Genomic DNA, 13,530 nt, shown 5'->3' with positions numbered 1-13,530 from the left:
CCCTCCCTGGGGTCAAATTTGTGAGAGTGGAATTGTGACTTGGCTCATGGGTTGCAGTGCCACCTCACTCACATTTGGCCTACCTGGACTCCCATTATCATAACAGCTTGGCTTTAAACATGAGTGGTGCTGGTACCCCAGAGGTTGTAGTGCCTGGTGCAGAAAGGAAAAGCAAGTCCAGCCAGCCCCATGGGACAGGAGCTGCTACAAACCCTTTGAAACATTCTAGTAACCCAGTTGTGGGTCCTGACCCACAGGTTGAGAAACCCTGCTATAGGGCTTAAGTAGGAGACAGGCATCCCTACACTGTGTGAGGCAGCAGGGCACATGCTCAAAGGCAGAAATATAAGCACTTAGGGAAGTTTTACTGCACAAATTTAGACTCCTTCAGGGTTAGGCAGCAGCGCAGCAGGAGTCTTGCAGATCCCAATAGGACCTAAACACAGGATTTTGATGCCAATGTACCTTTGTGAACCCCACCCTTGAGATCGGTGGATGGAAAGCATTATAAGCGCCTGGTATTACTATTTTCCTTAATTACAATTTAGATGGGGCCCAAGTGTGACTTCCTTATTCAGAATGGCAAGCAATTGTTTGCATGAGGAGTTTCATTGAAGTCAATGGAACTGGTTGGGTGAGCAACTACCTGTGAGCCAAGGTGGCATAATCTAACACATAGTCCATGTTTGTACCCTGCCAGTTTTATTACACCTAAGACGGTTTTGATTCTATAAGCTCATGGTTGGTGCTGTCATAACATCCCCTTCATCAAACATTGCCTATCCCATGGGCATTATCTCATCAATGTTTCAGAACAAATTATTGCTGATCACTTGTCAGGCATTGTCTCACATATAGTAATAAAGTGCCAGAATATTAGCTTCTTCCCCTCTATGTACTTCCATTGACATTAAGCAGAAGCCTGGGTAATGCTTAAAATGTAGTGGTTTTTCTTAACTCATTTGCCCCAATAATGTTCTCCTGTTTAGAAGCATCTAATTTTAAAATGTGGGGATTTTTTTAAACTGCAAAGCAATTACCTTTACTAATGTCATAGTAATCCTGCTTCCAAGCTGTGAAATAAATTTTTTTATAGAAGAATCAAATCACACTGGCAGTTTATTCTTTTGTCAAATATTGTGCTATGATCCTGTCAGCTGTCACGAGTGTAAAAGCAGGGGAGTAGCTTTTCACATGGATGGAACAGTTTAAAGAGAGATCTCACTGCTAGAGGAAGCAGGGGTGGCAGTTCATAAGGTGATATTATTCCTCCTGCATTACCGTTGACCACCCATACTACTGCCTTACCATGATGGGAGGGGACAATGCAGCTGAGGATACCATCTTTCAGATAATATAGGCAATATGGATCCTGATCACCTACAGCTAATAATGAGCCCAAGGGATTTTCACAAAAAAAGTATCCTGGTCCTATTGAAAGTTGAGTAATTAAATGTTTTTCCAATTTGTCATAAATTCTTGGGCAGGGTTAAAAAGTAAAAGCATCTCAACCTACCTCTAGCTGAAGAGATGTGTAAGTCACCAGTTTAAGGGCTACAAAAATGCTTCCTCATTGTTCAGTGAGTGAGCATTAACCCTTCCATTGTTTTCTGACCACTGAGCAAACCCTTTCAGAGAATGTTCTGGTCAATCTCCATTGGAAACAGAAGAAGTTGTTTGCTTCATGGTTGCAGGAGCACAGTCAGAGTTTGGGGAATCTCTGGTGTGAGGTCGGCACAACAGCACTTTAGCAAGCGTACCAGGAATGACCAGGCATAATTAGCAAATAGCCAAAAAACTGGCAGCATTGCAAATTTACTGGACCCGTCACCAGTGCAGGGAGCAGATTAAGCAGCTGAAGACAGAGTACCAGAAAACCAGGGACCAGAACTGTACTTTCGGCAACTTGCAGACATCATAGCCATTTTATGAGGAGTTTGACTGGATGCTGGGTACTGCACTGAGCATGAAGCCAATGGTGGTGTACGCTGATCTGGTCAGCCAGGATGGTACTCAGCTGGCTCCAGAATCCAGCATGAGGATTGATGGACCCAGCAGCTGGTTCTGAGAGAGGCCAGCAAAAAAACCAAAACAAAACCAGTTACCTACATTTTCGTAACTATTGTTCTTTGAGATGTGGTGCTCACGTCCATTCCATTCTAGGTGTGTGCAGAGTCAGATTTTTGCCTTAGTGGTAGCTGTAGGGTCGGCTGTGGCACCCTCTAGAATGCCACGCTCATGCTGCGATATATCAGGCGCTGCCGGTCCCACGCCCTCTGAGTTGTCAAACTCCAACAGAGGGCAGGAGGGCAGATAATGAAATGGACATGAGCAACACATCTTGAACAGTTACAAAAAGGTAGGTAAGTTTTTCTTCTTCGAGTGCTTGCTCATGTCGATTCCATTCTAGGTTACTCAAGCAGGATCCTTGGAGGTGGGCTTGGAGTTCAGTCTTGCAGCACTGCTCTGCCAAAGGCAGCGTCATCTCAAGCTTGCTGGGTAAGTATGTAATGAGATGTGAATGTGTGGATGGATGACCAGGTGGTAGCCAGATATTTCTTGGATCAGCACCTGCGCCAGGAAGGCTGCCGATGATGTCTGTGCTCTAGTTGAGTGAGCCGTCATGATCGCCAGCAGGGGCACCTTTGCCATCTCACAACAGTAGCAGATGCAGGCAGTGATCCAAGATGAGATTCTCTGGGCAGACACTGGGCAACCCTTCATCCTGTCTGCCACAGCAACAAACCGTGACTTACAGAACGGCTTGGTTCTATCTATGTAGAAGGCTAGTGCCTGCCTGACATCCAGGGTATGAAGCCTGCATTCCTCATCTATCACATGAGGCTTTGACCAAAGACTGGCAAGTATATGTCTTGACCAGTACAAAACTAGGAGAGGACCTTGGGCAGAAAAGCCAGGTGTGGACGCAGCTGGACCTTATCCTTATAGAAGACCATATAAGGTAGCTCCAATGTGAGCATCCTGATCTGACACCCTACTGGCCAAAGTTATAGCCACCAAGGAGACCTTCCAATTACTTAACACTATTAAAGGCAAACTATGTAGAAAGGCCTTAAGGCACAAAGTTCAAAGAGGAGAAACCGCTAGCGCTTGCTAAGCGAGAAAGATGCTCCAACTGACCACCACAGGCGCTAAGAATGAACTGAGAGGGCATAGGGGCCAGTGGCGCCTGATATACTGTGGCATGAGCATTGCACTCTAGAAGGCGCCACAGGTACCACTAAGGCAAAAATCTCCAAACACGCCCATGGGCGCATGCATACCTAGAACAGAATCTACATGAGCAAACACTCGAAGAATGGCTGTTACTGAAACCGGTTCCAGAGACGGCATTGCTGCAGCAGCTGCACATCCTGGGTATTTACTCAAAGCAGCTTTTTGATGCCCCCCACCAGAGAACAGCCACTATGGAGCCTGCAGAAGACAGGGAACAGGCAGAAGCCACTCCAAGGCCTGTACAGTTTGTCTCTGTTTTAATGTTTATTACTGGGGAATGGGAGATTAGTGAGGAGAGATTAATAAAACTGGGACTTTTCAGCTTGGAGAGACAATTAAGGCAGGGATATGATAGGTGTCTATAAAATCATGACTGGTGTGGAGAAAGTAAATAAGGAAGTGTTGTTTACTCTCTCATAGCACAAGAACTAGGGGTCACCAAATGAAATTAATAGGCAGCAGGTTTAAAACAAACAAAAGGAAGTATTTCTTCATACAATGCACAATCAACCTGTGGAGCTCTTTGCCAGAAGATGTTTGAAGGCTAAGACTATAACAGGGTTCAAAAAAGAACCTATCCTCCATGAATTTATTCATCAACAGGAAGGATGGTGGCCCTAGCCTGTTTGCCAGAAGCTAGGAATGAGCAACAGGGGATGGATCACTTGATGATTACCTGTTCTCTTCATTCCCTCTGAAGCACCAAGCATTTACCACTGTCGGAAGACAGGATACTGGGCTGACGGATCTTTGATCTAACCCAGTAGGGCCACTCTTATGTTCTATGAACCAAATGCAAAAATGTATCCACTAATGGCAGATTGTATGCCCATGCCTTTGCTCACCCCCACCTCTTATCTCCAGCACATGGGGTTCAAATCGGCAGTCAGGAAACTAACAGTGTTTACTTGAAAAGTACCTTTTCAAGTAAAAATTTGGTTTCAGTTTTTACTGTTAGTTTCTTTGCTAGGGCATTCCTGTTTGTTAAAAATAACCTTACCTGGCCACTGTTGTAAGTACACTGCTCTGTGACCACTCAATGGTCTAACAGACTATCTGAAAGCAATGAACTGGGGGAGGGGCGAGGAGAGGTGGAACTGTGTTCCATTTACAAATTGAGTAAGTTTTAGTTAAATATAGTCCACAAATGAGTCATTTGCCCCAAAATAAGAGTGGTTTGAATTTTGCCCAGAAACATGCTGGGGAGGGAGATGGTGTTAGGATGGCCATGGAGTTCTGCTTGTTTGCAAGCAGTCGAAACCCATCTCCGGCTTTGGCTACACTTACACTTCAAAGCGCTAAGTGTAGTCAAAGCGCTAGCGCTGGAAGAGAGCTCTCCCAGCGCTGTCCGTACTCCACCTCCCTGTGGGGAATAACGGACAGCGCTGGGAGCCGCGCTGGGAGCCAGCGCTGGGGCTTTGACCACACTGGTGCTTTGCAGCGCCGCAATTTGCAGCGCTGGAGAGGGTGTGTTTTCACACCCTGCTGCAGCGCTGCAAATTTGTAAGTGTAGCCAAGCCCTGTCAAACAGGATTTCAATTTGCCAAATGCTCATTCAACCACCATTCTACACCTGCTGAGTGTAATTAAACTGTTGTCTTTTGCCAGGACCTCTGATATCAGGTTATGGTTTCATAAGCGAAGGCAAGAGGTATGCAGGGTCCCTCAGAGTAACAATAACTGTTTGTGACAATGCCATTTGGTGGGAACAGTGTCCCAGCCTGTCCATGAATGTAGATGCTTGATTTAAAACAAAACAAATCATGAACTTTTCCCACTGTGACCCACATTGCTATTCATAGAATGACCTCTGTAGTTCTCAAGGACCTGCATAATTTTGCAATTTATGTAAATTTATGCAATTTATGTAAAAATTGAGGAGGGCAAACTATGGGCATGAGTCTCATCAATGGCCCCAATAAAATTTGGAAACTCCATTGCCTCAAAGCCAGCAAATACCTCAGGTATACTTTTTATGAACACCACTTTGGGGTAAACTACATGCCTGATTGCCTCAGAACCTTTGCTGCCACCTTACCCACAATTGAATTTGCAACACCAAACTGGCTGGCAACTATAGGCCCTGACTTCCCCTCTGCTCAGTGGGTGCTCAACCCCCCCGCCCTGCCTTTTCCCACCCCCATTCCACCCCTTTCCCCATGTCCCCACCCCTGCCTTGCCTTTTCTCTGCCTCCTCCCCATAGCATGCCACGTCCCCGCTCCTCCCCGTCCCTCCCTCCCAGGAAGTCCTAAGTGTCGTCAAACAGCTATTAGGTGGCAGAGGGGGCAGGGAGTGCTCGGAGGGAGGGGGAGCAGGGATGCAGCATGTTTTGGGGAGGGTGGGGGGGGGGAAAGCTTGGCTGCCAGTGGGTGTGGAGCACCCGCTAATTTTCCCTATGGGTGCTCCAGCCCCACAGCACCCATGGAGTCTGTGCCTATGCTGGCAACAAACCTGTAGCAATCTGGGGTGGCCATCTTCCAGATATTTATAGTGACCTGATTCTGGACTAGCATGGCTGCCCTTAGGTGGGCCTTCATGCTGAAAGGTTCGGACAAGCTGCTCACAAAGTTCTGGACCAACTGCAGATCACCTCATGTCTGCATGACAACGTGGTCTGACCACTCTGCTCCAGAAATGTCAGTCTAAGTCTGGGGGCATTAGCAGCTGTCCTGATTGTCATGAGCAGAATCAGCCAGTTTGACTCTGCCATGCCTGTGTCCCCTCCTCATAACTCTATCAGGTGCCCTTCAGCAGATCAGACAATGCAGCTGAAATGTCCACCAGTGTCTTATGGAAGCTCTGCCCATTTCTGACACAGGAGTGAAAGTGCAAGCAAATGTAGTTCTTCAAAAGGCGCCTCCTCCATGTTGCTCACTTCAGCTGCTGTGGAGCACACAGACCAATATGACTGCTCACGAGGATGTGTTGTGATTGGTTCAAACTTCCAGTACTGTGCAGGGTGCACAGTCAAGTTTTCTCACAATGCACCACAAGCCGAAGAGCTAGAGTGGCCACATTTTGGGAGGGTGATAGGGATTCAAGGATATGGTTGACTCTGGTCTGTGTGCTGCAGTGCGGATACAGGAGTTCTGGGTTCAAATCTAGGTTAGAAAATTAACAACCTATGGTTGACAATCATTGTAGACACTCAAGCCCTGGGTTCTCTAACAGAGGGTCAGATGACAAGTCCCATTAATTCTCAACTCATATTGCAGTGTAGACATATCCACAGAGGCCGCAGCAATAAGTTTCAATTGGAGGTATGTCAACTACAACTATGCTAGCCTGGAGTGATCCCTGGAAGTAATAGTGTTTTATATGATTGCTTCAGGGAAATACTTATACACTTACCACATTAACTCGTATAAAGGCAATATATGCCAAAAAACAACTCTGTCTTTCATTATCCCTCAACAGTTCAATATCAGATCAGATTTCTGGAAATTAAGGTTGGGATTAACTGTAATTTCTTAGTGTGAAAACTGAAGCAATTTTTATAGATTGTTTAGGATTCAATTCAGGCATGTAACCTTGCCTTTTAAAATGACTGATGGTTGTGGCCTTGGTATTCTCTAGCCCTGGAAAGTACAAGATTTTAATTGACCTGTTTTTCCATCTGGCAACAAGCCTCGTGTACATAAGGAACTTTTCAGATCTCCGGAGAGAGTGATAAAGCTAGTAAAATTCATCTAATTTAGAAGCTTGAACAAATTATACTTTTAATTGCCATGAATTATGGGGGAGGGGGGGGATAGCTCAGTGCTTTGAGCATTGGCCTGCTAAACCCAGGGTTGTGAGTTCAATCCTTGAGGGGGCCATTTAGGGATCTGGGACAAAAATCAGTCTGGGGATTGGTCCTGCTTAGCAGGGGGCTGGACTAGATGACCTCCTGAGGTCCCTTCCAACCCTGATACTCTGACTCTATGAAAGAATGCTTATGTTACCCTTTATTATGTAAATATTCCCACTCTTACTAAAAAAGGTTTTATGTCAATGCATAAACAACACTACAAGAAAACACTCATTTGCTGAGCTCCTTAATATAATAAGGCTTAACAGTAAAAAAGTTCTCTCATAACTGTTTTGTTAAATATTAATTTGTGGTCAATTTTTATTTCAAGAACTAAATTGCATTTGCTTTTCAATACACTGCTAATGATTCAATCAGAAAGCTTTTTTAAAGCTATCCTGTTATTAACAATCTATACACTTCATTTCAAGTTCACTATCCTGTTGATGCAGTGTTTTAAAACAGACAGATGTTTGGGAAAGTAGAACTTCACACAACCATACAAATCAATACCATTTTTAAGTGGGTTATCACTATGAGTGGAGCAGCAACTTTCACCAACACCAAAACATCTGAGGGTGAAATCTTGGCCTCATTAAAGTTAATGGGAGTTTTGCCATTAAGTTCAGTAGGACCAAGATTTCACTGCTGGGTTTTATAGCTTTAGCCACTGAAGTCACAGTATTTTGCAAGTGTGGTAAACCTGAGCATTCAGCAGGACAAAGCGAGTCAAGAGAATGTGTTCATGCCCAATGATCAAGTAGTCCCTTGACTATTTTCTAGTCGAGGATCAGTACTGGACAATGGCTCAAAAGGACTTAAGACACCAGGAAAACCAACTGAACAAAGTAAGATAGTTAAGCTGTATTAATTGACATGCAAGACTACTTCTCCAGGACGAGTCATTTTATTACTTATTTTTAATTTCTACAACAACAAACGAGTAGATTTTGATGCAAGGCAAGCAGATTTTATGCCTGTGCTGGTACATTTCAATGACAATTTAACAAACCTGTGTTAAATTTATATGGAATAAATCTATTGAAGTGTCTTGAATGCAGTCATTAGAACAGGGGAAGTGATTTACACTAGCATCTTATAAGAATGCTTTTAAAACTCAAATATGCTTAGCCATTATAGCAGAGTGCAATTTAAAAGTGAAATAGATATTAACGTCAAAACTGGCCTTTAATATACAACCAAGTAATGTCATAGAGGTATCAGATCTCAAATACAGAAGTTGACAACTTTTTTTTTTTTGGCAACTGCTGCAGAAAGTATTAAAATACAAAATGCAGCTTTTAAACCTGTTACTGCAAGACTTGTCTACAGTACAATATGACAAAGTATTTTAACTGCCTGCTTCACTGAGAGTCTGACAAATCAGCTGTTTCTGAATCAAGGATGTCTACTAACTATTTTTTGAATTTTACTATTCATTCATTCAGGACAGTTGGGTTCAAAAATTTGAACAGGGCAGGCAAAGTTTTTAGGGTTCAATTTTCAGTACAGCTCATTCTACAACTTTCAAAAACAGTATTTTTAGCCGAGTAATTTCCTGCAGGTATAACCATTATGCTTGTTACACATTGAAAAGTGCTTGATACTGGAATTTTTCACAGCATCCTCTCTATTCATCCACCTTGGCATAATGTAAGTGCAGAAAGAATATCCCACTGTATTAACATTTAAATGGTATATGTATATAGTAGGGCCATCCTAAACATCTGTTAGGCTTGCACTTGAAAGGGTTAGGGCTTTATGAGACAAGAGGTCCACTGACAATTATTATGCTGTGGAGTTACCCCAGCACTGGTTTCCAATATACCTTTTTTTTATTTTAAGTATCAACAGCCTCAGTAAAAGTTAAAATAGTTTTAAAATCCCATGAAAGAGTCCACTTGCCTTTGATAAAAAGCAGAGGTACAGTGCACCTTTCCAGCATAATTCTTTAATGTAGTTTCCTGTGAAGTCTGAGAGGTTAATCACTCAAAGGCATATTTATACTTCAAGAAGAAAAAACCTGGAATCACTGTGAGCCATATTTTATTCAAGTGCTCTCTTTGACAGAAGCGTGAAGTTTTTCTGTAATATTATAGGAATCTTATTCCAGCTCCAAACTGGACACCATCACATATCCTGAAAGAAAAAGGCAATACATTTGTATTAGCGTGATACAGAAGGTATTCGTTTCTCTTTGGACAGTTCCTTCCCCCTCAGATTTTCACTATTTTTAATCCTTGGAAAATTACAATTCAAATATATTTTGAGAAAAAAAAAAGCTCCGCTAAAAATTTTCCATGCTTTTCGGCCTATTGGTAACAGAAGATTACAGGCCAAATTCCACACTCTCTCACACCACCTCTAGCCCCAATGAAGTAACAGAATTTGGCACTATAAAACTTTAAGGATCCATCTTAACTATGGCAACAACTCAGAAAATAAAACCTGCGCTCAGCAAAAGTCTATTTGCAAACTCTGAAACTGTATTTCCAGTTAAGCTTTCCAAGTGTGTATTATACCATTCACTTGGTAGATAAAGTCATAGCAGGCTGAAAAATGCAACGTAACCCCGCCCTCCCATTATCAATGCCTAACTTTCTAAAAAGCTCACTTTTTCCAGGTGTGAAATTCTATATTTGGTAACCTTTTAACATTTTTTGGATGGGTAAGGAAAAACAACAACAGCTGTTTGAGTCTATATTTCCTTATTGGAAAGAAATAGAACCTGACACACTTTTATTCATACAATTTCAACAGTTGAACTCAAAGTTCAGTGAACTTTGAAACCTGAGATATAAATGGTTCTAAATTGAGAAGCACTTCTGAAACCAATGTGGAAAAAATTGGCTAAAAGAAATGTGCTCCAGTGCTGAGAAATCTCCAAGGAATAAATAGATAAAGAACAAACAAAAGACTAAAATTCTCACTGAAGCAGACTAATAAGATTCTAGGTACTCTTAAAAGTTAAATATTATAAAATAAACTATAAAAGCACAAACCTGTCGCCACTCTGTACTCCCATAGGGATACAGTAGTTAAGTTCTAATCTAGCAATGTTTCCAAGTCTGAGCACTATTCCAGCACCGTAAGACCATCGGATGAACTCAGCCAGCTTCCGGAAATGAGCTTTGGGACCTTCACCTGAGAAGCAAAAGAAACATTTGGAAATTGGAAATCAAACCACACCATCAAGAAGTTCAAGGGCCACCTACATTTTCAGGGCCAGTATAACTAGCACTTTGGAACATACACTACAAAACAATCTAACCCCGCTACATACAAAGTGTCTACAATTCCCATGGATCCTCAGCATCTCAGATCCATCTCAGATTCAGGAATCACTACTCTGTGCACTTCCTTTCTGATGTTTAAGAGTCACTTTCTAATTTCCCTGGTTATGGTACCCAGTATTAGAGAGAGCATTAGCATCTTAAAATTAGTAGAAACTTATTGAAATCAGATTCCTATGCTGCTCAGCTGTATATAAAATGAACCTTCACTGCATGAGTTAATTCACCTCTTCCTTCAAGCTACAGAGGTAACACATATCACTATAATATTAGTGCTCACCCACTATCTCCAGCAAAATAGTGGGAGACACTTTGGAAAAAAAGGAAGCTGACTGAGTAAAGCGGGGGAAAAGGGGATAATGTAATTAGTTATTGCACCCTTGGACATGCTATTGTACTACTACTTTAATTAATCTGAGCATAGAATTCAAGTTTGATTCTTCTGTTTGCCTGCAAACCCTCTTCAGAGTAGTCTGCCTGGGATAACGGGCACTAAGGGTATATTTTCACTAGAAAGGTAAGTTGACCTATTACAGCTACTGCAATTATTACTGCATTGGCGTGTGCCCACACTACCCTCCCTGGATTGGTGGTGCACATCTAATAATAATAATAATAATAATAATAAGAGATATACCAATCTCCTAGAACTGGCAGGGACCTTGAAAGGTCATCGAGTCCAGCCCCCTGCCTTCACTAGCAGGACCAAGTACTGATTTTTGCCCCAGATCCCTTAGTGGCCTCCTCAAGGATTGAATTCACAACCCTGGGTTTAGCAGGCCAATGCTCAAACCACTGAGCTATCCCTCCCCCTGTATCCTCACCAGGAGTGCTTCCACCGACCTAAGAGGCGCAGTGTGAGGAGCGGAGAGTCCAGTCTTTCAGCTCGGGTGCCAACCCCACTCTGCTCCTAGTTCCTCCAGGAGTAGGGGGAAGCCACCTGGGCTTCAATCCCTGCCGGGAGCTGGGCAGCCTTGTCAGATCCATGGCACCTGCCCAGAAACTGACAAGACAGCCAACACCGATCTAAGTAAAGCAGTGTCTACACAGACACTGTTGCCCTAACTACACTGACATAAGCTCTACACTTCTCATGGACATGGAGTTACTATGTCGGTGTAGTAGGGCACTTATATTGGCAGGATGAACGCCATCGTGTAGACACTGACATAATTAGGTTGACTTAAGCTGCCTTATGTCGACCTAACTGCATAGTGCAGACCATACCTAAGCAAGTACACCAGAAGGTGAACAAACAAACATATGGAAATACCACAAGTCAACTTCCACCCACCGCTTCTGCAAATTGAAAAGTTCCTGGCCCAACAGGCTTTAAAACCAAGTGCTGTAGACAGAGGTTTACTAAAGTTACCATTCTACCTGACGATCTGTCAAATATGCGGGCTACCAAAAATTGCCTTTTACAGCATATAATTTAGTGGGCCAATAAATAATAGCTTTGAGTAAACAAATATCTAACAATTTTATTATGCTCTTTGGACTAGGAGGATCAGGTTGCAATGGTTTATAAGTATCGTGTGTCTTACCGTAGTTAAGATTGCAGAGGTTTCCGGCATTGAGGAAGAAGTGTGTTCTAAAGAGGTCTCCAAATCCCCCCCGACCTGGCCGAAAAGGGAGAGGTGTGTACAAGTGCATGCCCCCAGCCCAATAGGCTTCTCCTCCAAGGTAATCACCTACACGAGGAAAACATCACAAAGACAGCATTAAACATGGAATACACCAAAAGGAAACTTTTCTACACACGATACAGGAGGAACTTCCTAAATTGCTTTATATAGCTACATCCCACTTAGCAGAGGTTTCCAACTCTCCCCGTCCCCACCTCCAACAAGGATAAACTAAACACTTAACTAACACTCTTTAATTCTCCTCAGTGCTCTTCCTTCAGACTAGCTCTTGGAAGCAGGGACCCATTAGGTGTTCAGCATAGTCTACCTACTGTACACCTCTGAAACAGGTATCCCTGTTTTAAAGAAAGGGAAATGATATGATTGAGTGACTAACTTACAGTCACATGAAGTCAGTAATAGAGCAAGGATTAGAACTCAAAGCTCCTGGCTCCCAAATCCCTCTCCCAGTTTATACTCTCTCTCCCCTATACAAACCCCATTGTTTTATATATAAACTACATGAGCATATGCTGTTTCAAATATAGATTCAGTATGATCACTACTATAACCACATTTTGTTTTTTAAATCTTAGAAGGTAGTTTGCAAAAGACCAAGGTGACTCACTGGAGACTGTTTACAGAAGTGACCTAGATTTCAAAGATCAGTCAATTCAGATGAGGCTCTTGAAGGTCAAAGACATTTTGTTAGCCCTGTCTCTTGCAATGATATCTTAAGAAAGAAGCAGGGCTGCTGAAGCAGTATTAACTCTGCCTCAGCCGGAACTAGTTTTAGTACTAGCGGTAGAGACACACTATCTTAATACCCTTTGACGGATATTGGCAAGTTTTAAATATCCCTTTAAAAATGAGAAAGCTTAGAGAAGAATGTGTAAGGAGTAAAGATACAATAGCCTAAACAAGCCTACATGCAGAGTCAGTTAAGAAGAAGTATAAACTAGTTTAAAAATATAACAGAGCTACTGTCTTTGTTCCACGGTGAACCAGTAACATAACAGGAAATCAAAGACACCTAAAACTTCTCAGACCCGTGGGATTATACCCACCCGTTCTGAGAGAATGCCAGAGGCAGAGCAGTTTCCAGTTATTTTAGATCTTAATAAGTGTAACAAAGATACAAACCCTAGCCTTAAAAACGATTAATATTGTGTTGATATCAGACTGGGATTTAAGAGTCTCAGACCTTCGCTTTGGGGTCCAATGCTGTACATACTGAATCCACGCACACTCGTTGGTCCACCAAGGTAAAACCTAATGAACAAAGTCATTTTTAATCGAATAAATAATCCTTAGTAAAAGTGTTCTAGTTAAATTGTAAAATATACACTTAACAATTCTTTGAAATTTATATTCAGAATTACAGGAAACCTTTTTACAAGTGAAATGCTTTAAAAAAATTACAAGAGCTGTAAACAACTCAAATCAATAGGACAATATATTTAGGCTTATTTAAATTTTAAAAAAATAGCATTTTAAAATTATTAAAAAAAATCTTTACCTACCAAGCCCAAAATACAGGGGTCTGCATTTCCTTTGCTATATCTGATGTCACAATCAGTG

The 13,530-nt window shown here is 42.3% G+C and overlaps 1 protein-coding gene across 1 annotated transcript in view; it reads right to left on the bottom strand.

Moving 5' to 3' along the window:
* Positions 1 to 7,916: 7,916 nt before the first annotated feature.
* Positions 7,917 to 13,530, bottom strand: part of SAMM50 (SAMM50 sorting and assembly machinery component) — a 41,705-nt gene continuing 36,091 nt past the window's right edge. The window contains exons 12-15 of the mRNA XM_044994731.1: positions 13,154 to 13,221; positions 11,869 to 12,015; positions 10,031 to 10,172; positions 7,917 to 9,167 (exon numbers count right to left, since the gene is read on the bottom strand). Coding sequence (XP_044850666.1) covers positions 9,122 to 9,167; positions 10,031 to 10,172; positions 11,869 to 12,015; positions 13,154 to 13,221 — 403 coding nt within the window. The 3' untranslated portion in view covers positions 7,917 to 9,121. The remainder of the gene's footprint in view (positions 9,168 to 10,030; positions 10,173 to 11,868; positions 12,016 to 13,153; positions 13,222 to 13,530) is intronic.

The sequence above is a fragment of the Mauremys mutica genome, chromosome 1 (assembly GCF_020497125.1).
Source record: "Mauremys mutica isolate MM-2020 ecotype Southern chromosome 1, ASM2049712v1, whole genome shotgun sequence".
In the NCBI taxonomy this organism is placed as follows: domain Eukaryota; kingdom Metazoa; phylum Chordata; order Testudines; family Geoemydidae; genus Mauremys; species Mauremys mutica.
Note: the sequence above shows the minus strand (reverse complement) of the source record. Positions and strands in the feature narration are given on the sequence as shown.